A 25,619-nucleotide genomic window follows, 5' to 3' on the forward strand; every position below is an offset into this window, starting at 1 on the left:
GTTAGATATATATATTGATATATGTAAGATGACAAATTTTCCAAGTGTCGTATGCTACTTAGGAGGTCGACTCGTGCGATGCATTACCAGAATGCAGGTTTAGTTGTTTTTTGTTGGAGGACTGTGACTGCGACTGCGACTGCGACTCTCTATTCAGAATCGAGCTTTCGCCGTTGAGGATGTACTTGAAGACCTGGCTCGTCGAGTCGCCATTCCGCAGTCTGTAGTTGACAATTCTCGCGATATGGTATCCTGCAACACCGCCGAGGAAAAAATTCACACTTGCTAGCAAGTAGTTCTTAGGCTTGATGACGAACGACCACCGCGTCCAAATAAGCGCTGTTGCCAACAAAGACAGATTCTGTGCGCCACTGACCTTTTCCACGGGCCTGTGAACGTCGCTTAGCCCGGCTATCACCAATCCCCACTTGAGGGTGGGAGCCCAGAAATGCACGGTCCGCGGCCCTGTTTCACCGTTCCAAAACCGTCTAAAAGCTAAATTTATAGCTGACATTGTGACTCAATGTAATGTGTTGTTGTGTTGTTGCGTTGTTGTGTTGCGAGCTGTCTCGTTGACTTGAAATCTTATTCCCTAGTCTGTAGTTGACCTTCTGTAGTTGTCCTTCTGTAGTTGTCCTTCTGTCGTTCTAGCTCTCTAGTCCTGCAACTCCCTTGTTCTGTAAGCTTCTAGTTGTAGTTCTCGCTCTCTGGCACTAAAGTTCCTTTTGTCCTTTTGTCCTTTTGATCCTTCTAGCCTGAAGTCATCCATGCTTCCTTCCAAGGTTCCACCGTATATATAGAACTCGAGCGTTTGCAGCTTTGCCCCCTCCGGGCATGCAACCCTCTCGTACTGGTTGCGTAATGAGTAATCGAAGTGACCCACTCCGCAAAAGTTTTCTGTGTTCGCCTGACCTGTTTTTTTTTTTGCAGAGAAAAAGGAAAAAAAGAACGATTGTGGTCACACGTTTTTTTTGTGCGCCGTTGCTTTTTGGGACGGACGGCCGGAGGCGCCGGACATAGACGCGGCCGTGCAAAGCGACCGCGCGTACACCACCACAGCCCAACACCCAGACACCCTCCGGATGCTCGGGTCTCGACTGGCGTGTGTATGGGTGTCGGCTGCTCGCCCTTCTCCCGTGACCTGTTTCGCGTTCGTTTCGCGTCTGTTTCCCGAGCCAGGCTGTTTCTGAATACTTTTTTCCGCGTTAATGGGCCCAAACGGACTTTGGGCCCTCCTGTCAAGAGGCGGCCACGCGCTGGCCAGGGAGCGAATCCGCAAGCTGCGTCCCACTGCGACGACCAGCGCAACCGCGAGCTACAAGCCGTGCACGCAGAACGCACCAGGTGCCCCTGCAGAGGCGCTGGCACAGCGTGGGGCGGCAAACACAGCACGCCCAAGACTGTTGGCAACAGTCCCAGCGGCGCAGCGGGCCTGTGGCCGCAGTAACACCTGGGATACTGTAGCACGTGACCGCTGGTCACGTGCCTCTATGAACTATCGCACCAGAAGGTGCCGTGGCGAGTGATGCTGGCTTTTTCATTTTCTCTTCTCCACGCGGCTTGTCCCTTCCCCTATTAGACTCCTGCCGCCGCCGCTCGGTTGGAGTTCGTTCGTGCCCGTCCCTCGCTCCTCTAGTTAATCTTGATTTTCTTTTCATTCCCACTGCAATAGTCAAAATAGAACAAAATAGGAGTCGAGCAAAGCCCAAATTTGAGATTCAAAGAAGGCTAATAGAAGTAATTAAAGTAATTAAAGTAATTCCAGAGAGGAGAGACAGGCTGGGTTTGGGAAACATCGTAGGGTACGCACGACTGTAATTGTAACCGCACTTGCATTCTGCTATGACTACATACGTAAAACTGGTCAAGGGGGCCACAAAGATTAAGATGGCCCCTCCCAAGGCAAAGTATATCGACCCGATATTGATGGGCACGGCGGATCCTGCGGACTTTCGAGAGATTGTCAGAGCATTGGAGTCAAGGATAAACGACACAGCGTGGACTATCGTGTACAAGAGTTTGATCGTGGTGCATCTGATCATTCGTGAGGGCGACAAGGATGCGGGTCTGAGTTACTTCTGCGATCATCTGTCTTTTTTCCAGCTGAGTGAGATTACGAGATCTGCCAAGTGGTCTTCCGGGGATATTAGAGCGTTGGAGCGTTACAACAACTATCTGAAGGTCAGATGCATGGAATACGGTCACATATCAAAGGACTATGTCAGAGACGGGTACTACTCTCTAAAGTCGATCAATGGCAGCGGGACCGACGGTATCGCCAAGTCCCTGGACCATGTTGACTCGTTAGAGATTCAGATATCCGCGTTGATCAAAAATAGATATTCACAGTTCGACCTGAACAACGAACTGCTTCTCTGTGGGTTCAAGCTTCTGGTCCAGGATCTTTTGTCCCTTTACAACGCCTTGAATGAAGGAATCATCACGCTTTTAGAGTCTTTTTTCGAGTTGTCTCACAAGAATGCCGAAAGAACGTTGGAGTTGTACAAGCAGTTCGTTGACTTAACAGAACATGTGGTCAAATACTTGAAAGCGGGCAAATCTGTTGGGTTGAAAATTCCCGTTATAAAACATATTACAACCAAGCTGATAAGATCATTAGAGGAGCATTTGCGCGAGGATGACAAAAATCATGAAACATTTGTTACAAATTCATCGCAAGATTCGAAACTAACATCTGCAGAGACAGGTACAAATGTAAATACGCAATCATTAGCACAACAAAAACTAGAACAGATAAGAAGACAAAAGAACCTCCTGCAACAACAGTTGCAAAATCAACAGCTATTGGTTTCGCCAACTGTGCCACAGCAACCCTACAATCCGTTCGGAGCTCAGCAACAACAGCCACAACAGCCACAACCGGACGCTTTTTCATTTGAGCAACAGCCACAACTACAAATACCGCAAGCTACCGGAAATCCATTTCTTCCACAGGCACAAGTGCAACAACAGGTACAACACGCTCAGGTTCAACTTCCAGCTCAAAATCAACAACCATTACAACAGACAGGTTTCTATTCCGCCAATACACAACTAACTCCAAGTTACACCGGTGCCGGCTTTGGGGGCTATTCAAATGACGGCGTTCAAATCAATCATTTGACTTCAGCTGCTACTGGGAATAACAACCCTTTCTCTATGACGCAGCAATTCGAGCAAGCCAACCCGTTCACAGAACCACAGGTAGCAAACACCGTGCAATTTCCAATACAACAGAATCCTTTTCAACAGCAACCACAGCCTCAGCAGCAGCAAATGACTAGCACACAAACAGGCTACAATCCATTCCAATTACAGCAGCAGCAGCAGCAACAACAACAGGAGCTACAGCAGCAGCAGCTTCAACAACAACAATATCAACAACAGCTGCAGCAACAGCAACAATTGCAACAACAGCAGCTACAGCAACAGCAGTTACAGCAACAGCAGTTACAGCAACAGCAGTTACAACAACAATATCAGAATCAACATCAGCAACAAGCTGCCTTTCAACAAAATCCAAACCTTATCGATATATAAAAACTTACTCCCTCTTCACTTCGCATATTGTATTTAACTAACATATCAAATGTAAAATGTAATTATATCTGATAGCGCCGCACTCCTCTACACACGAATTTGCCATCCATGTCCCTCAAAGTGCCCTACTTTCTCTTTCATGTGCCCTAAGAATCTGGCAGTAGGGACTTTGCGGGCATTTGGTAGATGCCGTATGTGGAGATAAGAAGATGGTATCGTTAAAAACGTCTCTTCGGGTAACAGTCTTTTCTTAAAGCTTCTTGAAACCACATTCCGCATCCACTTAATTGGCATCCACTAAATGTTTCTCTGTTTTTCTTCCTTGTTAATAACAGCATCTTATAATTTACCGATGTTCATAGAATAGCATTTAGTGGATGCCAGATCAAAAAGGTCGATCGGAGGCCTTATTGGCAATAAGTATTGGAACCATCACCTAATCGAAGGCATAACGCAACGAGTATACCGATTTTTTAAGACCACAATTTAGCATAATCAAAATGTGCGATAGTTTGGATACTATTATTGATTTTTGTTGATATGTGATGATAACTTTTAATTCCTTGATCAAGTGAATCAGTATTCGTATAATACTTTCATACTTTTTTTTCTGTTTTTTCGCAACTAATACATCACTTTCTTCCATAAGCAACTCTGGTTGTAGCCTGATAGATTAAGTCTAATATAAGGTACATATCATAAAAGAAATACGTTTCTGATAGACAAATTGCAATCCTGTTAATTATATTATTCAAAAAAGAACCATTCCAAGCAAGGGCGTAAGATAAATAACAGTAGACGTACATTTAACAATGGTTGCATCAGAATCATGTTACGGTGTAGCGTTTGCATCGGTAGTTACTGCCAAGGAGTCACTATTCAGAGACGCTATTCATTTTTACCATTCATTGGGATTTTCAACCGTTAAAGATTTCGACAAATTTAAGCACGGTCAAAATTTAATACTGTCTTCTGGAACTTCACAAGAGTCAATCAAGGAAGTTTGGCTGGAGGCTTTCAAATTAAGTGAAATTGATGCCTCTGGCTTCCGTGTTCCTCAACAAGAAGCTGATAACAAGCAACAAAGTCAAGGTGCTTTGGTGAAGATTCGCTTAGTAGTGACAGAGCCAGTGAAGGACGACTCTGCCAATGCTTGCGTGGTTACCTATTTTACGACCGAGCTTGACGAGATCTTAAAGAAGTTTCCAGATTGCGAGAAGATTAGCGACGAGTTAGTTTTCATCAAGGATCCATTAGGAAACAAATTGGGTTTCACATCTTTGGCTTGCATTCAAGATAAGGAACCCACCTCAAAAGAGACCTTTTTAGAGTCTACCGCTGGTAATGAGAGTAATCTTTCTGGTTCTAGCGTTGAAGCAGTGAACTTATTAAAGCAATCCCTAAACTCTACACAAAAGAAAAAGAAGATCGCAGTTATGACATCAGGTGGCGACTCTCCAGGTATGAATGCTGCCGTCCGTGCTGTTGTGCGTACTGGTATTCATTATGGATGCGATGTTTTTGCCGTTTATGAAGGTTACGAAGGTTTATTAAAAGGTGGTGAATATCTAAAAAAAATGGAATGGGAAGATGTCAGAGGTTTCTTGAGTATCGGTGGTACTTTAATCGGTACCGCACGTTGTTTAGAATTCAGAGAACGTTGGGGTCGTAAACAAGCGGCTGCTAACTTGATCTCTGAAGGTATCGATGCTTTGATCGTCTGTGGTGGTGATGGATCCTTAACCGGTGCTGATTTATTTAGATCAGAATGGCCATCATTAGTTGAAGAATTGGTCAAAGATGGTAAATTCACTACTGAACAAGTTGAACCATTTAAAAATTTGACCATTGTTGGTCTGGTTGGTTCCATCGATAATGATATGGCTGGCACAGATTCTACGATTGGTGCCTATTCCGCTCTAGAAAGAATCTGTGAAATGGTCGATTATATTGATGCTACAGCAAAATCTCACTCTCGTGCCTTTGTTGTTGAAGTTATGGGTAGACATTGTGGTTGGTTAGCTTTGATGGCTGGTATTGCCACAGGTGCGGACTATATTTTCATTCCAGAAAGGGCCGTTCCTCACGGTCAATGGCAAGAGGAATTGAAAGAAGTTTGTCAAAGACATAGAGACAAGGGTAGAAGAAATAACACAGTTATTGTAGCAGAAGGTGCTTTGGATGACAAGTTGAATCCAGTTACTGCCAATGATGTTAAGGATGTCTTAATCGAACTAGGGTTAGATACCAAGGTGACCATCTTGGGACATGTTCAAAGAGGTGGTACCGCAGTCGCTCATGATAGATGGTTAGCCACTCTACAAGGTGTTGACTCTGTCAAGGCAGTTTTAGAAATGACACCAGAGACTCCTTCTCCATTAATTGGTATCTTGGAAAACAAAATCATCAGAATGCCGTTAATTGAATCTGTCAAATTGACCAAGTCCGTTGCTGCTGCCATTGAAAGCAAAGACTTTGATAAAGCTATCTCGTTAAGAGATACCGAATTCATTGAATTATACGAAAACTTTTTATCAACAACAGTCAAGGATGATGGTGCGGAAATATTACCAGTTGCTGAAAGACTAAATATTGGTATCGTTCATGTTGGCGCCCCATCAGCAGCTTTGAATGCGGCAACGCGTGCAGCTACTCTTTATTGTATATCTCACGGCCATAAACCTTATGCCATCCTAAATGGTTTTAGTGGTCTGATTCAAACAGGTCAAATCAAAGAATTAGATTGGATCGATGTTGAAAACTGGCACAATAAAGGTGGTTCCGAAATTGGTACCAATAGATCTGTTGCCGCAGATGATATGGGAACAATTGCTTATTATTTCCAAAAAGCTAAATTGGATGGTTTAATCATTCTTGGTGGTTTTGAGGGTTTCAAGTCATTGAAACAACTCCGTGACAGCAGAGAGCAATACCCAATTTTCAATATCCCAATGGTATTGATTCCTTCTACCATTTCAAACAACGTTCCAGGTACCGAATATTCTCTCGGTGTTGATACATGTTTGAACTCTTTGGTAACATACACTGATGATATCAAACAAAGTGCTTCTGCAACAAGAAGAAGAGTTTTCGTTGTTGAAGTTCAAGGTGGCCATTCTGGTTTTGTTGCATCATTCACAGGTTTAATTACAGGTGCTGTTGCTGTTTATACACCTGAAGATAAGATCGACTTATCAACTATCAGGGAAGATTTAGCATTACTGAAAGAAAACTTCAGTCACGACAAAGGTGAAAACCGTAACGGTAAATTAGCTATCAGAAACGAACAGGCATCAAGTGTTTATACTACTGAACTATTGGCCGACATCATCTCTGAGTCAAGCAAAGGTAAATTTGGTGTCAGAACCGCAATTCCAGGTCACGTGCAACAGGGTGGTGTCCCAAGTTCTAAGGATCGTGTGGTCGCTTCTAGGTTTGCTGTCAAGTGTATCAAATTCATCGAGCAATGGAATTCAAAAAACATATCGTCTGAAGATGACGGCGATGCCGACTCTAAAGTTTTAAGATTTAAGTATGACGCTCATGGCGAAAAAGTTCCAACTGTGAAACATGAAGATGAATCTGCTGCGGTCATCTGTGTTAATGGTTCCAAGGTATCATTTAAACCAATTGCTCACCTATGGGAAAGTGAAACTAACGTTGAATTGAGAAAAGGTGAAGAAGTACACTGGGAAGAATTCACAAGAATCGGTGACATCTTGTCCGGTAGACTCAGATTAAGAGCTGAAGTAGAAGCAAACAAAACAGCTTCTCGTTAAAAGGTCTATGTCTATCTATGAATGCAACGATAACGATATTTTTTCAAAAACTTTTTCTGATATTTTGCCCGTAATCTGCGAAGAATGGCTTGCAAAACACAGTTCGACCCACTAGTCATTTAATGTACGATATTTAGCACTAGCGACGGTGTCCTATCCTAATGCCTCTCTTATATGCAATGCTTGAATGTAGCCACTTCATTGAATACTTTCTATATAAACAACAAAATACTATGCTTAATATTGTCATCTATTATCTCAATTTTTAGCATCAGTTGGATGATTGTAAGCTTGTAGTTGCCACGCCTTCGACCGGCTCGATTCCTGCGCCCGAAAATCTGAAAGCGTAGTCAAGTTCAAGGGCTCAAATTAGATTATAGAGCCATCCATTACCGGAAACATAGATCGTGTTTTGCTTCCACAAGTATAGTCGCATTTCGCCCAAGATCATTCATGACAGTCATACCCTGTTAGCCTGCTCCACTCGAGTAAACAGGACACGTTCACAACAGGTTCCACGTAAGCAGCACGATATCCTGCAAACTCTCGTAACTCCTTCTAGGTGGGTGACCGTTCCATGGCGCTGGTTGCCATCCCAACACGCAAACGTGTGTAAAGTGAAAATGACACATACAGCAGAGCAAGCAGGCAGGGAAGGTAAAAAATGAACTAGCGTGGTAGTGTATATGTGAAAAAGCCAGCTTCGGGAGCAAAATGGAAGGAGAAACGATCGAGAAACAATATAGAAACAATCACCTGTAAACCCAGAAACCGCAGGATAATTTATAGACTGCCACTGTGGATTTACGTAATTACATATTCCGCATTCTCGAATAAGATACACGACCGGCGAATCCACTGTTACCTTCTAAATGCATAAAAATATAACGATTATGCGTTTATAGGAATATAACTCTAAAGTGCTTATATCTTTCCTCGGACTAAAGGAATTTGAAAAAATTTTTATATTTTTAAGTGCTTTCATCCGATGAGCTGCCAACAATAATCAGCCCCATATAAGGAGTTTATATCCAACTTCCGAGGAATATCTTGTCTAGAATTCAAGAAACAGCAATTATTGATATATAAACGACATTTCTCGATTGGTTATCGACAACAGCGGCAGTACAGGAGGTCAGTTCAATAATATGTCAGCTACGTGTCGAACGAATCCGTTGCAGCAGCTACTCGGAAAAAGCGACCAAAATAGTAGGTTTCAGGGACCGCAAGCAGGCTCTGCGAGCCAGCAGTTCCGCCAAGACTACAACGGTGGTTCTTCCGAGGCTGCTGAGCGTCATTTTTTTAATCACAGAGAAAATCAAAACGGATTTCTCAATCTGCAACATCCCGCGCCAATGCTACCGCCAATGGGTAGCGTAAGAAAGGAGCATTTTAAAGAAGACTGGGTACAGCAGTTTTCCGCAGTTAGTGTGAAGGATCCCCTGGAGTTTTGCCGGGACTACCAAGACTCTTACAAAAATTATGAATCAAGACAGTTTGCTCCACACAACCAATATCGTGGGTTGGCAAATGGCGATCGCCACATAAACATGTATCGCCCTACGATAGATGGTCATTTCGGTACCCTAGCAAGGAAGGAGGATCAGTTAGTAAATTCAATTGCATTTGATAAGGAATTCAATAATTTGGAAAAAGAGCTGCTAGGAGGTGACAAATCTTTTGACAATTTTGAAGTTTATGATAATGATGATAATTATAATGATAGCGAAGCCTATAGGCTTGATGACGAACAAATCGAATTTCAAAAAATAGCTAATGATATAGTCGATTCTTGTGCCTCCATATCGAAGTCTCCATCGCCCGTCTCTTCAAAACTATCGGGTTCTAAATTCATGGGGTTAATGAGAGGTATTAGCGAGGGCTCAATAACATTGAAGAAAGGAAATGAGAGTGCCACAGGATTTCATTCTCCTCAAAACGGCGAAACTGTCGGTAATGAATATTTTCCAGTCTTGGATAGAACGCATTGAAAGAGAAGTGTCAACATATAACAGAAAAAAACGGAAATTCTTAATATGGCGATATGAAGAATATGGTAATAACGGCGACGGTGCATGTAATATTAATTTTTTTTTTCTTAATTTCCATTTGTAAAAAGTACTTTATGTAAGAAAATAATATCTGTCATTTTGAACACCACCCTTTCTTTAGAGGTCAGTCATCTCAACTTCCTGACGGTACGACGCATCTTTATTAGTGATCAGATTATCATTGTCGCCAACGAATCTTAGCTTGTTATTATTACTATTCCATTTGTTCTCATTTCCACCTTTTTGGTTGCTTGCACTTTTGAATTGCACCATTGTTTCAGAATCTCTTGAATCAATATCAATAAGATTTTCAAATTCATCTGAAGCTACATTCCGACTCTCATCTAGTCTTGACTCATTTGCCTGTTCTCCACCCAAGAGTCCTGCTTTCATGTCATGAACAAAATTCCATATGGATCGCGTTACACTTTGGTCTTCGGATTTAGCTTGTCGTACATCATTCGACAGCTTTGTTGCCTGCAAATTATGAGTTCCCCTAGTATCGTCTTTACCATCTCCATGATCGGAAGGCTCGTCCCAGTTCAACGTCTTCTCCAGTTCCTGCTGAATAATTTGATCAAACTGGTTAAAAATTGCAAGTGGCTTGCTCCACACTGACTGTGACTGCACCTGGTTATCGTGTTCTAGCTTGCTTCTCTTCATCGACTCACTATTCACACTGTTTGTGCTGCTTTCGAGAGAGGAATTTTGAGTTGATTTAATCGAATGAGCATTATCACATTGTTTTTCTGTTTTTTGTTGAAATTGATTCCCTACAAATTCTTTCATTTGCTCTAATTCATTAACACGCTCCTTATAAGACTGCTCTTCTGTTTCAAGCTTTTTCCTTAGTTCTTCTATTCTATGTTTACCCTCTAAAAGTTCTAATTCCTTGTTGGCCATTTTTTGTAAAATTAAACTTATGTCGCTAGATGTAGCAATGACTGGAAGAGAAAGTGATTTTGGCGAGGAATGGTCTACTAAAGGCTCCCCATTTCTATCAACTTTGATCACTGCTGGGGGCCCGTTGCCTGGGGTCAAGCTTTTGCGCTGCCTGATGGAATCTTCTGGTGACTTCGGAGCAACAATTGGTTGGATTAATGATTTTCTATTACTTAACTTGGAAGCGGATCTCCATCGTAATTGTGATTCTATACCATCTCCCTCTTTTAAAGGATGATCTTGATCGCTCAACTTTTTGGGAGTTATCTGTCTATGTTGATGATAAATCTTTATCCCTTCAGAATTCGAAAAGGTGCCATTGTTAGGTGTACGTGGTGATTGAATAATTGGTGGTGTTAAACATCCTTTACTGGACCTTGTGCTTGTGTCCATTTTCAAATCCTTATCAGCCGCTTCCACAAATGCATCAAATTCACTCATCTTAACAGGGCTGGAAAATCCAATACTACTATCACAAATTGACCGGAAACACAAGGAGTACTGAGTTTGATGCCTTTTTAAGGTAGCTTCGTTATAAATCTACTCCTTGTTTAATCTATGCGCAACGAACCAAACTGAAAAATAAGCAGTACATCCAACAGCTGAGAATGTAATCAGCCCTTACAGAACTTAGGATGTGCTGATGAGTTTCATTGTTGGTAGCCTGGTGTCTTAGTCCCCTTCAAGAGTTGGTGAATTTATAAGTACATTGTCGCTCTTAACGGTTGTTGAGATTTAGAGAAAGATTATCAATTTAATAAAGAGTTTTATTGAATTCAAACAAACGGTTTAAAACATTTCAGATAAAACCTTCGGATAACTGCTTTGGGTGCTATACTCTCTGAGAATAATTTCAGTACAAGAAAGGCCATGGCACCTTTTAATTTTAAGAAAAAACTGGGAAGTAAAGAGAAAAAGTCACCAAGTTCCAGTTCGACGTCACCCTCTCTGACATCAAACGCACCCAAAGACACAAATGGCAGTCCTTTTCAAACTTACCTGGAAAAGCAACAACAACAGCAGCAGCAACCACATAAACATCTCAATCAAATGGCTGTTCCAAGGCAGCCTGAGCCGGAAATAGAACGTAGGGAGCGTATTCAACACCAACAGTATCAACATCAACAGCAGAATCAGTATCCATCGACCCGTGTATATCCTACTCCACCACCTGCTCAACAACGCAATGTCTCAGGAGCGTCTACCAATCTCGCTCAAAATCGTCGAGAATATACCCCCTGGAATAGAATAAAGCTTCAAAACTCACCCTTTCCACGTTATAGACACGTTGCATCCTCATACATATCTGATGATAACCGAGTATATGTTATGGGGGGTCTTCACGATGAGTCAGTTTATGGTGATACATGGATTATTACTGCAAATGAAAATGGTACGGCTTTTACAACAAAGACGGTAGATATCAGTGACTCGACACCACCGCCTAGAGTTGGTCATGCTGCTACACTTTGTGGAAACGCATTCGTGCTTTTTGGAGGTGACACACACAAAGTCAATAGCGAGGGGCTGATGGACGATGACATCTACCTATTTAATATCAACTCTTACAAATGGACAATACCAAATCCTATAGGACCTCGTCCTTTAGGACGCTATGGCCATAAAATATCCATAATTGCCACAAATCAAATGAAAACAAAGCTATATCTTTTTGGTGGACAGTTTGACGATGCGTATTTCAATGACTTGGCAGTTTACGACTTGTCATCATTCAGAAGACCTGATTCTCATTGGGACTTTTTAAAGCCGAGGACTTTCGTACCTCCACCATTAACAAACCATACCATGGTTTCTTACGAGAATAAACTATGGGTATTTGGTGGGGATACTTTACAGGGATTGATAGATCAAGTTTTCATGTACGATACAGCCACCAATGACTGGTCTCTAGTTGAAACCACAGGTACAAAACCACCCCCTTTACAGGAACATGCCGCACTCATATACAAGGACCTCATGTGCGTGGTGGGTGGTAAAGACGATCAAGATGTCTACATGAACCATGTTTTTTTCCTTAACTTGAAATCTTTGAAATGGTTTAAGTTTCCAACTTTTAAGGCTGGTATACCTCAAGGTAGATCTGGACATTCAGTCAGTCTCCTTCGGAATGATCAATTATTGATAATGGGTGGAGACAAATTTGATTATGCTCGTGAAGCTGAGTACGATCTAAGCACTTCTGATACTGATTTAGGCAAGGGCACTATCCTATATACTCTGGACTTGTCTCGTCTAGAAGATGTGTGTCCTAAAATATTTGAAACAACGGAACCTGTTACCAGTTTCAATCCAACAACTCCCCCAACTAATAATTCAGGTGCTCAAATGAGTAATGTCAAGCAACCTGAACCCATCTTAACACCATATTCAAATGAGGCTTTGCGTACTCCAATAATCTCAAAAGATGTGGCAACTAATATCGAAACACCTCAAAATCACTCAACAGAATCAAGCAAAACCATCGAAGAAATTAGAAGGCCAAGTGACATCCAGAGAGCTGATTCGGTAGTCACCCCTAAAGCGGAAAATGTGAAGAAACCTGTGTCGCCAGTACCTGCTTTGGTTATGGAAAAGATTGAATCTGTCTTGGAGACACCCCGAGTAGTATCTCTGAGCTCTGAAAATAATCATAGTGGACTAGAAAATACCAATACTGAGGAGGAGGAAGAGGAAGAAGTTGGCAGTGCGACTGTTGCAAGATCACCTGTCAAAGGTGATGTTAAATACGATTCACCAAATTTGCATACCACACAAAACTTTCTTCATGACTCGGAAGAGCTTGTTAGAATAGTAAAGCCTTCCCATTCGGATACGACTTTTTTTGATGCATCTCAGACAGAAAAAACAAATGATTCAAAAGATACAGTGAATGCTGATATTGTGAAACAGTTAAGATCAGAACTAGAAAATCTGAAACTTGAAACAGAAAAAACAGCTGCTGAGGCAGGACAATACATCAGAACATTAGAGGAAAAGGTTGAGAGATTAACTTCTGGCTTACCAAGTGATCCACATGATGCAGATGTACTGAAGCTACAAACTCGTATCCATGATATGACTTCAGAATATACAAAGTTGACAGGTCGCATATTTGAGCTTGAATCATTAGTCAATGCAAAATTTTTAGACGCTGACGCTCTGAACCAAATTATTAAAGATCAAAGCTCAAAGCTTGAAGAGCTTGAAGGTGATATATCACTGCGAGACGAGTTCGAAGAACTGAAAGGAAAAAATGAAGCAGCCTCAAAGGAAAACGAAATATTAAAAGCAAGGCTTGAAGAAATGAAGGCTGGTTTTAAAAGCGACGTATCGAACTGTTCAAAACAGCTAGATGTTTTAATATCTAGATGGAAAATAGATTCGGCTAGAAACATGGACCATCATGACGAAGAAACAAACACGCATGAGAAAGGTTCAACAATACTTCCTTTTGGTAATGATTTTACCCACCAAAAGGCATTAAAATCAGTTCAAGAAACTCTAGATAAGACTCTAGAAGATTTCAAAGAGTTACGGGAATCCAATCTGAAGTTAGGCTCTAAGCACGAAAATTTGAAGAAAAGTTATGATGTGTTAGCAAAAGAATACCAGGAGAAAAAAGAGGAACTAGAAAACAACTACAACGAAACGGTAAATTCTTCGACAAATAGCACAAAGGCACTTGAGATGTCACAAATGGAGCTAGAAAAATACCAAAAGGAGAACAAAAAATTGCGGGAAGAATTGGAAGAACTAAGGTATACTCAGGATTTATCAAATGGTGACGTCTCAATAAGCTCAGCTAATGGAAATATGAGCAACAGCTCCACCAACCTCACTGGAGGACAACCTGACCTCAACTTGAAATTCAACCGTTTCAATATGAAAATCAATGATCTCAAGGCCGAGCTCTACATAATGCGCCAAGAGAGAGATAACCTGAAGAAGGAGGTGTTAGACCTGAAGAAAAAACAGTTCCTACACGAAGAATGACTTCGATTGTACAATACATACACAAAACACATGCATATATAGGTATATATAATACATAATTTACATCCTCTAGCTAATTAGTCTACAGCAAGACCGAAATCTACAGGCGGGCTGCTATCTTTGAAGCTGCTATTTGCATATTCTTCGGATTGTATAATAAAAAAACGGTCATTTTCATCGCGTTCCGAGAACTTCCCGCTTGATGAACTTATCAGAGTGATACCTTTCAGATAATCTACAGACAACGAATGTTTCGAGACTAGTGTTTCTTGCGCATAACTCGTTGTTGAATCGCTGTATAACAAGGACACCTCACCCCCCGGAGCCGCTGTAGTGCCTGCAACATCACGGTCACCATCCTCCTCAACCGGACCATCTACTCCTGCTACAGCATGCCTTCTGCCACCATCCCCCACACACTGCCGCTTTACCTGTTGGGTATCATCGAGCTTCCGTTTTTTCAAGCTTCTCTTCACAACCTCGAACTCCTCCAAAGAAATCCTCCCAACACCCTCATTGCAAAGCCCATAGCACTCCTGCATTTGCCGCCTCACGCCAAACTGGGCACAGAATTCTGAAATCAGTACTACACCGTCGCCACACTTTTCACTGCTCATAACGCTCTTCCTTTGTTGGTGTGCAATTCGCTTTACCACCCTATAGACTTCTAGTTTACTATTACTTCAATTTAACCGCCGAACTCTCTCTAGCGGCTATGAGCCCCTGTCCTGTAAGCAGCCAGAAAAAAAAAAAAAAGATCAAAAGAAACGCCCCGCGCGAATTCGCGAAGTTCTGTAAGGACCCTTGCTGAAACGAAGTGTACGAGAACACATCCACAGAGATAGAGGGATAGTGGCAGGATCTGGGATGATCAAGTACAGCTAGACATCGTATTTGGCATAGATTGAATGTGGTAGGTATCTTGAAGAGGTGCTTTTTAGGTTTTTTATCGTTCTTTCCTGTAATCAAGAGCGATGGTTCAGCCCTTTGAGCGAAATTTTTGGATTCAACGGGACTCATTTTTGAGACGCAACAATACGGACGTGAGAAACGAGACATGCAGGGGAGACAACAGGAAGGGACTGGCCCAGCATTGTTGGTTATATATAACAGGGAACAATCTCAGGTTCAACGTCGATCATCGAATGGTTAGAATTGTTTCCAGCAAAAATTAAATTTTCGACTCAAGAGCAGTATTTTCACAGACCTGAAAAGAAGATCATTTCCTTTTTTTATTGGTAGTATTCTGAGAGATCTCTTTGGCGATAATGTCAGCTGAAGTTGCCAAATTCATTAAACATGTGTCATTCGATGATCTTGCACCCACTATGATTGACGATCACGCGCAAGCTTTGAAAGCCAGCAACAAACATATAGGGTTCAATAATCAGTTTCTGCACGTTCCACCGCAGTTCAATCCGATGTACCATACCGAGGCGTATGATTTCGGTGACTGGTCCTTCACTAGTAGAAGTCCAAACTCCAGATCGGGAAGGAGATTGTCTGATCAGAATTCGACCCATAGAGATAAAGTGGAAAAAATGTTTGCATTCACCATGCCTCCGCCACTAGGTGGGAAGAAGGACTCGCGAAGCTCCTTGAATGATGGTGTATATCGAAGCCGAAGTGGCTCTCCACTGAGAAGCTCATTGTGCCCACGGTTACCACCTCCACCTGACGTCTCATCATTGAAACCAACAAAGAGAACCGTGGATGAACAGGGGGTTATTACCGATTACAACGTTGCAGATCTGGATTTTGAAACGGAAAAGAAAATGAATAAAGAAACTCTAAGAAATACACAGGCAAATTCAGGATCCAGCAATGGCTTTACACAGTCTGCCTTTGCAAATTTAAACGAATTGGAGGATAGATTAAATCCGAAGAATAGTAACGCGCAAAAGCTTTCCAAAGGAACAGCTGGTAATGAAAAGAAAAAGACTAGAAAAAGCTTTGCTGATATGAGCGATAAAGAGTTAGCAGAACTGGAAGATTTTTATGCATCGCAAAGTAGATCGAGTGCCAGCGCGCCAACAATTGATAAATTTGATTTCAGGGAGCAAAATCCTCTTTTCCTCGATGATATTACTAAAAAGAATTCATCAAATATTGACCCGTTGGCGGCTATTTATCCCTCGAGACCGGTGGTAAATCATAGGGCCATTTCGATAACTTTGGAGCACAAGGACTACGAACAGTTTGTTGAAAATGTAAATATAAGGACGGGTTCTAAGAAACCTGAAGAATCGCTCGTAGCTTTGAGAATAGTAAACTGTTATATTTCTGGCAAACGCTACACATGGTCATCAGCAGACTGGTATGTCGAAAATATGATTGAAAACGGTGATCATTTGGTAATTGTTACCACGATACCATTTTTTGAAAAAGAAGTTGAAGAATCAGATGATGCGTTATCATGGAAACGTCGATCACAAACACATAAGTTAGAGAGAATGATGTCGGCAGAACATATCATGGGCATTTCAGATTCAGATAATGAATCAAAATCAACAGACAACGGAACAACGAATTCTGCAGATCATTTGTCCAAAAGTGCCAGAATTCAAGCCATCCATGAAGAGGCGAGAAAAAAATGTAACAAAATTTTAAGTTATTATGCTTCAAGAATTGGTGATAAAATTGTTAAAATTACTATTGAAATGATAAAGGACGAGAATTTAGTCGATGCTATGACAAAAGCTGCTGCTTTGTATAAACCGGATATTCAAATCGTTAGTACAGTGAGTACAAATTTACAAATTAAATTTAGAAATGGCTTCGTTAAACTACCCTTCTTTGTCATGAGACATTATTCTATGCCAATAGTTGTGATACCGTTTGAATTCATTGATCCGAGAGTACTGGGAGAAGATGTCACAGTAACAAGTGAGGAGAAAGTTAAAGAAAAAGTCAAATTGAAGGCTCCATGCAAAGGCGAAAGAGTTGAGTTACTTGACTCAATCATTGAAAGAACATTGGTTAATCCATTTTTGTCTGAGAGTAGAGACGAGTGCGATAAAGATAAGTTCACTGATAATGACAATGATTCCGTGGTGGCATCTGTAAATGAATATTTTCCAATCTCGCCAGAGAAGAAAAGAGACATAGAATCATTCGAAAGGTTGGGCTACAGACGAGCACCACCTACGCGAGCTAATTTTTTCGCAACTGCCAATGGCACTGGCAATGTGGATGGTAGTAGATTACACCCAGTAAGTACCGGTGGTAGTTCAAAGAGAAGTTCAAGGATACAATACGATGATGGCATATACAAAGTCAAATCTTTGATCGATGATCTTAGCGATGAAGGAGACGCAAGAAACGATCGGAAACAGACACCCACATCTTATTCGCGGATAAGAAAGACCAAATCGATGGGCGGCGCTCTTTCATCCACTTCGTCTCCTCCACAGTCGGGATCATCTACTTCGAAACACCCAATGCTAAGCAAGTTTAAATCACAGAATGATTCGATACCGTCGTCAAGCACTTCCAGGAATACAGGTAATTCTTCAAGCAACCCAGCAAATAGTGCACCTACCAAAACTAAGAAAAAAGGGTTCGCCTCCCTATTCCGGAAAGTTTTCAAATGATCCCTATCGAAGCTTTGGATTCAATTAAGCTTAAAAATCGGCTTTCTTGTTTTTTCTTATCGCAAAGTGATATAGGATCCCTAAAATGTGGAGTAGTAATGATGCTCCGTGAAAAGAGAATTTCATATATAATGACGATGGGTAACACACAGTATCTTCTTGTTTTCAATGTCAAGAGGGATAGTATTAATACAACACAAATCGAGTATAACACACTGTTGGAATGAAATTAGATTCAAGCATTTATCAGGAAGCTCAGAAGGCTGCAAGATTCCCTAGGTTGCGGCTGTTGATGTTAGGTGTCGTATGCGGCGCGGTTGTACCCACTATCTACATTAGAAACTACTTCATTCCTCGTTTCAGAAGGGAGGCTTTGCAGGATGTTTCAAACATATCAGAGCAGAGGGGCGCTTCTGTAATGGATCCAAGCGCTTTTCACAAAACTAAACCAATTTTAAAGCTTTGGCCCATGTTAAACACCCACATTCGTGAGGATTTGATGAATCAGGATTCATCAAATGTTGAGACAGATAAGAAAATGAGTGACGATTCAACAATAGTTATGTTCTCGTCCATCATGTAATTGCCGAGGTAAGGGTTGCATGGACAGCATTATGCATCTATTATTAGCATCTATTATTAGCATCTAACCTATTTAGTTGCCATATATCTCTATGTTTAGGATGTAATGTCAAGGATTAAGGGATTATTAGGTTCTTCAGTGATATTTACTTTGAGCAGCAGATAATAGTGTTTTTCACGTGATGTCGCTTATTGGTTATTTTAACCAATCAAATCTCTAACGACAATATGAGATATAAGAGGAATAATAGATGGCGGAAATTGAGTGAAAAACTTGTCAATATCATCACATTTGGTTGCTCATTAGAGGTCTCCGAAGAATACTAAGTTATGAGTCCTTCTGTAGATTTTTATCGGGAGGTTGACCTAGTGAAAGAGTCTGTGATTCCGGAACAGGACGGAGTTGTTATCTCTTCGGACGCTAAAGAGGCAGCAATTTCCTCTAATTATGATCTCAAACCAGTTTCTGGGAAAGCTTTGAAATTGGTCGGTGATAATGAACTTGTAGACGGGATATCAGTCCGGTATCCTGGCTATTTGGCCGGGTTTTTCCACAATATGAGATTGAAATTAGTCAATACTATAGATAAAGTTACGAATGTTATTGATGAGAAATCATCAATTTATTATAGGCATGAGTCTAGGATAACTTCAACCATTTCAAACCTGCATTCTGATCCAAGGGAAGAGCTTTTGCCTGGATTTACGTACATTGCCATTGCATCAATGACAGGATCGATTTTCAGTAAAAATAGAGGACTTCTGTTGAGAGTTGCTACTCCTTTGGCCCTTGGGGCTGCATGTTTTGGTTATGTGTTGCCTAAAACTTTCAGGAACACCGTAGGTCTGCTGCACAGCATTGAGGCAGAAAAGTTTCCTACTATGGTGGCAAGACAAGATGCTGCTCTTTTAAAAGCTGAACAATTAAGTTGCAAGACTGCACATGCACTAAACAAGAGTGCACAAGCCCTGTCTTCTTCTGTATATAAGGCACAACATTACGTGAAAAAATGCACCGGCTTAAATGTTATCGATTAAGCCTTTCATTTACTGAAGCATTTTTTTCTAAATCGATAATATTATCAGCACTTTCTTTGTAGCTCTTTTGTATATAAATGTGTCTCTAAATACTTACAGAATCAATGAAAAGCAAAAAGGAATATTGGATGAATGCACAAGATCGTTCAAACTAGCTACGCTGTCATAGACCAGTTTGATACACAACGTGTTGATGATCTCGGTAATCTACTTCAAGATTGAATATGCTTGAAACGCACCAATTCCATTCGACTACTAATGTAATTTTTCCAGCAGCTCTGAAAACCTTTTTGAACTGTTTCACCTGAGCTGATTTTGTCACAATAAAGACATAATCAGGGACGATTTGCCCGTGCTTCTTTTTTTTGCTAGTTCCTTCTATATCATTTTTCAGAAACGACACTTCTATGAGCCTGTTCATCTGAGTGCTTGCTATGGTTCTTATCTCGTTGATTCCGTGAGCCTTTAAAATGGATGAAATTACATCAACACCGCCGGGGATATCATTGATTAAATTGATTTTGAATAAATTTGCTCTCTCAAATACTTTAGTGGATAAAGTTGTCTTTTTCAATATATTTGATTCTTCAAAATCGAAAATTTTATAGCTTGCAGCGTCTGGAAGGACTATTTCAGTTTTCGTTTTGCCCTTGTGAATGGTCTTTAAAATGTCTTCTAGGAACTCCGGGCGTACTGCATACTTCAAAGGATGAAAGCTCAAACTCAACAAAAACTTCGCAGTTCTCATTTTTTTTGGTGCAATTATAGCGTTCAGCTTTTTAAGATTAGATGGTGCGATTTCATCAAAAATTTGAATTCCCAGACGCCGTAAGACTAAAGAATCCAACTCGCTTAGACATCGCTGAGATCCGGTACTAATAGCGTTTATGTGATAAAATGGCTTCTTGTGGTTTATGTAGGCCTCTGTTGAGTGATCTGCTGTTGTGTTCCTCTCAGTTTCTCCAGCGAAGAGAAGCTTCTCAATTAGTTCTTCAGCCTGAAGCTCGAGCTTTTTATGTTTCTCTAACGCTGTAATTTCATTTGGAAGCAAATCACCCGTCTTCTTTCTTTTGGAGTTCCGTTGAAAATCGTTCAGGGACTCGATGTCATCATGCAGCCTTTGCTCTGCTTTCGCCTTAGCTGCACGTCTGCTGCCTCCGCTAGAAGTAAGAGCGGGGCTGGAGCTTCGTGGTTCCATTGTCACGTCGCATTTTGACAGAATTTCTTTGCCGTAATCGATACTGCTTCCCCTTCCCAAACTGGTGTCCTGGTTTTGACTTATGTCAGATGTATTTATGCTTGCCCGCACTTCTTCTGGTTCAGCATTATTTTCAAAAGATGAGCCGCCATGCTCCTTGGAAGTATCTTGAATTAAAGTATTTTGACAGGCAACCAGAGGAAATCCATTGGGACTTTTTATTTCCGACCAGCTCTTGCGATTGACCGCTTCTCCTTTTTCGGGGGACATATTACCTTCAGTTGACTTATAAACTCCACGATTTTCTTCAACATGCTTTCCGTGGTCATCAATTTCTATTTCAACCTCAACCACCTCACTCGTCGATACGCTACGCTCTGATACTCTACCAGGACCGAGGTTTGGAGGAGTTGCCCGCTTTTGCTCTATGTTGGTCTCCAAAACCAATACATCATCATGACTCTGCTGATCTGCAGATATCTGAGCTCCTGAAATGGTATCAAGGGCAGGATCCTTGTGAAATGGTGCATTTATATTTGAGTATTTAAAATTGCTTTCTAGGCTTAAACCTTCTCGCTGAATGCCCTCCTTCAAATATGTTACATCAGTTTCTTTGGAAAACAGCTCGTTTATTTCAATATCTGTTGTGAGATCTTTCACTATTTCACTTCTAGAATCAGTTGAGCTTTCTGAAATCCCAACATTGTTAAGAGAATTGGATCTATCTCCTTTAGTGAAAGAACTATTTGATAGAACTGCGTCAGAAAGTTGGCCAGGGCCGTTCCAAAGTCCATTTGATGTTGGAAACTCCTGGAAGATCGTATCCTTTGGATCCAGTTTTTGCCAGTTTTTGTAGCAGTACTCCAGCCATAGGTGGTTAGTAACTATGCACTTGTTGCCCCACTTCCTGACTGTTTCAAATTTCTTGCCAGACGCAAATTGAGTAATGAGATGAGTGTTTTTCCTCGATAACTCAGGGGTGCTATACCCTCCCAGTATATCTGTTAGACGTTGAATGTAAGTTCGCTGGAGGCCAAAGTAGTTCGAGTAAGTTAAAATTAGTTGGGAGTGTTCGAATAGTTTCTTCTTGAGCGGTGCGAAAATCAACTTACAGCTAGGTTCAACAAATGAGTCAGTGGACCATACATAAAAGAGCCATATAGTGTTTCCTAGATGCATTGGTTGGCGTGCTGCCACTTCGTATTCTTTCGATTGATTTGTACTACCGATATAGATATCGGCACCCCTACCCTCTATATCAGACTCATCTAAATGTCGAATAATAGCACCTCCGTTTGCCTTCAGGAATTCGATCAAATAGGCATGCAGTTCTTTATTGAAGAAAAGATCCATTCCAAGGATGAAGTTCTGATTTTTAAAAATGTTGGAGCCTCTTTGAAAAGCATTATCTGCTATTAAGTCCCATAATTCTTTCATTTTTTCTTGCGTCCTCTCTTTATGATCTGTTGGCAGGATCTGATGGTCGTCTACAGGAACAACCTGAAGCAATTTGAAGCTCTGAGCTATCCATGTAGGAAGTACGAATTTGATCAAACAAGATTTGTTGAAGCTGACAATTACCTTTATTCCATTATCTTGAGCATTAGTGGTTACGAGATGTGTTGTTCTACTGGACAAAACATCAACACAAGTTCCTCCTAAAGCTTGGATCATATCTGTATAAAATAACTGTTCCGGTCTAGTAAATGCCTCTTTAGAAACATAAATCTGAAAATTCTTGAATATATGACGTCTGTCTGGGGAGAATGGGGCGGTTCTGACATGCTTTCTCGTTGCAATGCACATGTTCACCCACTCTGATGTTACCACCGGAATTAGAAGATCGAATGCCACAATTTGATAAAAAGGAAAATTGGTCTCTTCGCATATGGTAAAATGGACCGCATCTGTTGAGCCGTAGGTTTCTATAAACCATTGTTTCGTGTCTTGTTCCTTTATCAGCTCATTTTTTGTGGAAAGCTCGTGTATTTTGCAACTGTTACAACTATGCTCTTCCAAAAGACCTTTAAGTTCAAGCGCCCTAGTTGTTTGATTCAGATCTGAAGCAACAATCAGAAAGTTCAAGCCCTTAAATAATTCAGAGGAGTTCACCATACTGCGTTGAACCTGGCTTCTCCTTCTTATTCAATTTAGAAATCCATTTGAACATTTGACATTTTATTCATAACGCGAAACACCAAAAATCTCATTGATTTAAATAACTGATTGACTGACGTTTAAAAAAATACAAATTAAAAGTTATGGGGTATATATTATCTGAACAGCTTTGTCGGGCTTTGATAGAATGGCATCTATCACGTCTTCGCCTACAGCCTCTATATACTCGTCATCGGTTAAATTCGATTTAGGTCCATGATAATATTTTCTTTTATACGCCATATAGTAGACCCAGGAAATAATCCAAACGCCTCCGCAAATCACGCAAGAATAATTCATGTTTACAGATGTAATACCATGTCTGTTTGCTGGGAACATTACTAATATAATAATAAAAGCCTGGTAGACGATGCTAACCCATGAAATAATGGGTGACCAAGTTTTCCCGAGATTAAACGGACCTGGTCTAAACAAATCTCTCCCATACGTTAATCTTAGAAATGTGGGTGTAGACCAAGCGAGATAATTTCCTGCCACAGCAATGGTAAATAGTGCAGCTGCTGCCAAACTGTCAAGACACAATAATCCTAGTAATAGAGAACCGGCACAAGAAGCAAAAACAGCAACAAATGGAACAGAGTATTTTTTGTTCACAATCTTGATGTATTTGGAAAAAGGCAGCCCATCATCTCTAGAGAAAGCCCAAACTTGTCTTGATATAGCTACCACAAGAGAAGTGCCCATCAGATATTGACAAAAAGCGATTAACGACATGAAGGTTATAGCCCATTTTTTCCCTAAAGCGTCATAAATTATTTGAGCCAGAACACTTCCATATTGGTTATCTAATACTGTTTCGACATCTGAATTCATACAAGCCATTAAAACAATAACGATTAGAAAACCAAGGATCCAGCACACGGTGATAGAGCCAATGATGCCAAGGGGAACAGATTTCTTAGCATCTTTGGCCTCCTCGGATTGATGAACACATGAATCAAATGCACCAATCGTCCAAACGGCAGGCATAAATCCCGCCAAACAGAATTGCCAACCATTATTCCAATCACTAAAATTTTCATATGTACCAAAAATGAACTTGCCATCATTGAAGCCACCTCTGTTGACTTTTGATCCTATAGGTAACGCAATGAATAGCAAAACGATGATGAAAAGGTTACAAATAATGCTGAACGTTTGCAAACGAGCAATAGCCCCAGACGCCATGCATGTCATGAGAGCCATCGATACAACAGCTGCAGCAAAAATACCATAAGTCTTACCATTAGTTATTTCATAATCACCATCTCTACTAATAACGACGGCAGCCAAAACTTCAACCGCAAAACCGTATGTAACAGAACAAACACCACCCGCCAATGCCAAAGAGTTTGAGCAACCTATAACAAATGATATAACCGATTTGTAGTCCTCTGGGGCATAGTGATATGTCCAATAATACAAACCACCAGCGGTCGGAATCGCACTCGCATTTTCTGCCATCGTTAATCCAACTAATAAAATGAAAAAACCAGCAATGAACCATCCCCATACAAGAGTAGCAGGTCCACCGGTAAGGCCGCCACCCATAACAGACGCTATGGATGGCAGCAATCCCATAATTGAAAACGCAACACCGAAAACCTGGATAGTGGAAAACTGGCGCCTAAGTTCCGGCTTATAGCCAATTTCAGCCAAGAGTTGATTATCGGTCACCGATTTGGCAGCATCAATGTAGTGCACCTCACCTGCACCTGTTCTTGATCTAATCGAGCGACATGGTGAAGCCACTTGGTATACTTTAGACTGTTCCACATTTTTAGATGTAACTGGCGTTACAGAGCTGATTTTTGAGTCGTCAGACATTGCTTTGCTCGTTGTAATTATTAAAAAAATTAGACCTGTGCAATCATATAATTAAGCCACATTCAAGAATTCATCCTTCTTTAATATACTCCACATTTTTAGAGAGTTGCCACCCTTGTATCCAGAAGGCGACAAAGGGCCCCTGGATCCACCCTATCTTCGAGCATCTGAATTTCGAAGCGGCCCTCTGAAACTTATTGGTGATTTGGTCTGGGAGGTAATTATTATTTCCGTAGTACCGTGCATTAAACAGATAATTTCTTGGCACCTCTGTTGTTCATTGCAGAGTCCGAATCGAGTTCCTGCAAGTGGAAATTACAAGCGTCCTTGTCTGCATCTCGCATTTCTTATCTTTTGAGATAGATGGCGCTGCTTAATTTGAGTATTAGATAATCGCACTGCCCCGTCGCGTATCTTCTCGCAGATATCTTACCGTAATCTTAAAAGCGGAAAGTTGTACACGCGTTCTCAAGCAGACTGAAGTACAGGTCAAGGTGAACTAGCATTCTCCGGTATCTAAAGAGCCAGCAAAGATACCGCTCCATTGAACAATCTTTCACTGCTTTGAATGAACTCAACGGACTGTATTTTTCTTTATCATTCTTGATTGAAAGCTCTTCGGGTCGCGCAACGACCTCAAACCTCAGGGGATTCTCTACTTGAGCGGCAATCCGCTGGAACACAAAGCCACACGATGATGTAATCAAGACCTATCTACTTTCCCCATGATAGGGAGGTGGTAGGCTCAGCCCGTTTTTTCTACTTGCATGCCTCTTTATCGTAACGTTTGATTCTTAGGATCGTATTCCGCTTCACAACTTTGTCTGGGAGCTGTAACTGGTCTCCTCCAGTTCATGAGGGTGAAAACCATCCCCTTGTCATCGTGGGTGTGTTGGCTCTTGACCAATAAGCTGTAAGC

The 25,619-nt window shown here is 41.1% G+C and overlaps 12 protein-coding genes across 12 annotated transcripts; 7 read left to right on the forward strand and 5 right to left on the reverse strand.

Moving 5' to 3' along the window:
• Nucleotides 1-58: 58 nt before the first annotated feature.
• On the reverse strand, nucleotides 59-514 carry MPC3 (mitochondrial pyruvate carrier; the record flags this gene model as incomplete). The annotated part of the gene is made up of 1 exon (XM_037288850.1): nucleotides 59-514. The coding sequence occupies one exon, from the start codon at nucleotides 512-514 to the stop codon at nucleotides 59-61; it is 456 nt and encodes a 151-aa protein (XP_037144745.1).
• A 1,328-nt stretch (nucleotides 515-1,842) lies between these two features.
• Nucleotides 1,843-3,540, forward strand: YAP1802 (Yap1802p; the record flags this gene model as incomplete). The annotated part of the gene is made up of 1 exon (XM_037288851.1): nucleotides 1,843-3,540. One exon carries the CDS (start codon nucleotides 1,843-1,845, stop codon nucleotides 3,538-3,540), a length of 1,698 nt encoding a protein of 565 aa, XP_037144746.1.
• Nucleotides 3,541-4,352: 812 nt separating this feature from the next.
• PFK1 (6-phosphofructokinase subunit alpha) lies at nucleotides 4,353-7,319 on the forward strand (the record flags this gene model as incomplete). The annotated part of the gene is made up of 1 exon (XM_037288852.1): nucleotides 4,353-7,319. One exon carries the CDS (start codon nucleotides 4,353-4,355, stop codon nucleotides 7,317-7,319), a length of 2,967 nt encoding a protein of 988 aa, XP_037144747.1.
• A 1,148-nt stretch (nucleotides 7,320-8,467) lies between these two features.
• On the forward strand, nucleotides 8,468-9,310 carry PEX21 (Pex21p; the record flags this gene model as incomplete). Its single annotated transcript, XM_037288853.1, has 1 exon — nucleotides 8,468-9,310. The coding sequence occupies one exon, from the start codon at nucleotides 8,468-8,470 to the stop codon at nucleotides 9,308-9,310; it is 843 nt and encodes a 280-aa protein (XP_037144748.1).
• A 177-nt stretch (nucleotides 9,311-9,487) lies between these two features.
• TDA11 (Tda11p) lies at nucleotides 9,488-10,753 on the reverse strand (the record flags this gene model as incomplete). The annotated part of the gene is made up of 1 exon (XM_037288854.1): nucleotides 9,488-10,753. The coding sequence occupies one exon, from the start codon at nucleotides 10,751-10,753 to the stop codon at nucleotides 9,488-9,490; it is 1,266 nt and encodes a 421-aa protein (XP_037144749.1).
• A 429-nt stretch (nucleotides 10,754-11,182) lies between these two features.
• KEL2 (Kel2p) lies at nucleotides 11,183-14,305 on the forward strand (the record flags this gene model as incomplete). Its single annotated transcript, XM_037288855.1, has 1 exon — nucleotides 11,183-14,305. One exon carries the CDS (start codon nucleotides 11,183-11,185, stop codon nucleotides 14,303-14,305), a length of 3,123 nt encoding a protein of 1,040 aa, XP_037144750.1.
• A 77-nt stretch (nucleotides 14,306-14,382) lies between these two features.
• On the reverse strand, nucleotides 14,383-14,922 carry HG535_0E01080 (uncharacterized protein; the record flags this gene model as incomplete). Its single annotated transcript, XM_037288856.1, has 1 exon — nucleotides 14,383-14,922. The coding sequence occupies one exon, from the start codon at nucleotides 14,920-14,922 to the stop codon at nucleotides 14,383-14,385; it is 540 nt and encodes a 179-aa protein (XP_037144751.1).
• Nucleotides 14,923-15,573: 651 nt separating this feature from the next.
• On the forward strand, nucleotides 15,574-17,898 carry HG535_0E01090 (uncharacterized protein; the record flags this gene model as incomplete). The annotated part of the gene is made up of 1 exon (XM_037288857.1): nucleotides 15,574-17,898. The coding sequence occupies one exon, from the start codon at nucleotides 15,574-15,576 to the stop codon at nucleotides 17,896-17,898; it is 2,325 nt and encodes a 774-aa protein (XP_037144752.1).
• A 223-nt stretch (nucleotides 17,899-18,121) lies between these two features.
• On the forward strand, nucleotides 18,122-18,481 carry SPG1 (Spg1p; the record flags this gene model as incomplete). The annotated part of the gene is made up of 1 exon (XM_037288858.1): nucleotides 18,122-18,481. The coding sequence occupies one exon, from the start codon at nucleotides 18,122-18,124 to the stop codon at nucleotides 18,479-18,481; it is 360 nt and encodes a 119-aa protein (XP_037144753.1).
• A 329-nt stretch (nucleotides 18,482-18,810) lies between these two features.
• Nucleotides 18,811-19,518, forward strand: MIC26 (Mic26p; the record flags this gene model as incomplete). The annotated part of the gene is made up of 1 exon (XM_037288859.1): nucleotides 18,811-19,518. The coding sequence occupies one exon, from the start codon at nucleotides 18,811-18,813 to the stop codon at nucleotides 19,516-19,518; it is 708 nt and encodes a 235-aa protein (XP_037144754.1).
• Nucleotides 19,519-19,681: 163 nt separating this feature from the next.
• RTT107 (Rtt107p) lies at nucleotides 19,682-22,831 on the reverse strand (the record flags this gene model as incomplete). The annotated part of the gene is made up of 1 exon (XM_037288860.1): nucleotides 19,682-22,831. One exon carries the CDS (start codon nucleotides 22,829-22,831, stop codon nucleotides 19,682-19,684), a length of 3,150 nt encoding a protein of 1,049 aa, XP_037144755.1.
• Nucleotides 22,832-22,975: 144 nt separating this feature from the next.
• HG535_0E01130 (uncharacterized protein) lies at nucleotides 22,976-24,700 on the reverse strand (the record flags this gene model as incomplete). Its single annotated transcript, XM_037288861.1, has 1 exon — nucleotides 22,976-24,700. One exon carries the CDS (start codon nucleotides 24,698-24,700, stop codon nucleotides 22,976-22,978), a length of 1,725 nt encoding a protein of 574 aa, XP_037144756.1.
• Between the last annotated feature and the right edge of the window lie 919 nt (nucleotides 24,701-25,619).

Source organism: Zygotorulaspora mrakii, chromosome 5 (assembly GCF_013402915.1).
Source record: "Zygotorulaspora mrakii chromosome 5, complete sequence".
In the NCBI taxonomy this organism is placed as follows: Eukaryota; Fungi; Ascomycota; class Saccharomycetes; order Saccharomycetales; family Saccharomycetaceae; genus Zygotorulaspora; species Zygotorulaspora mrakii.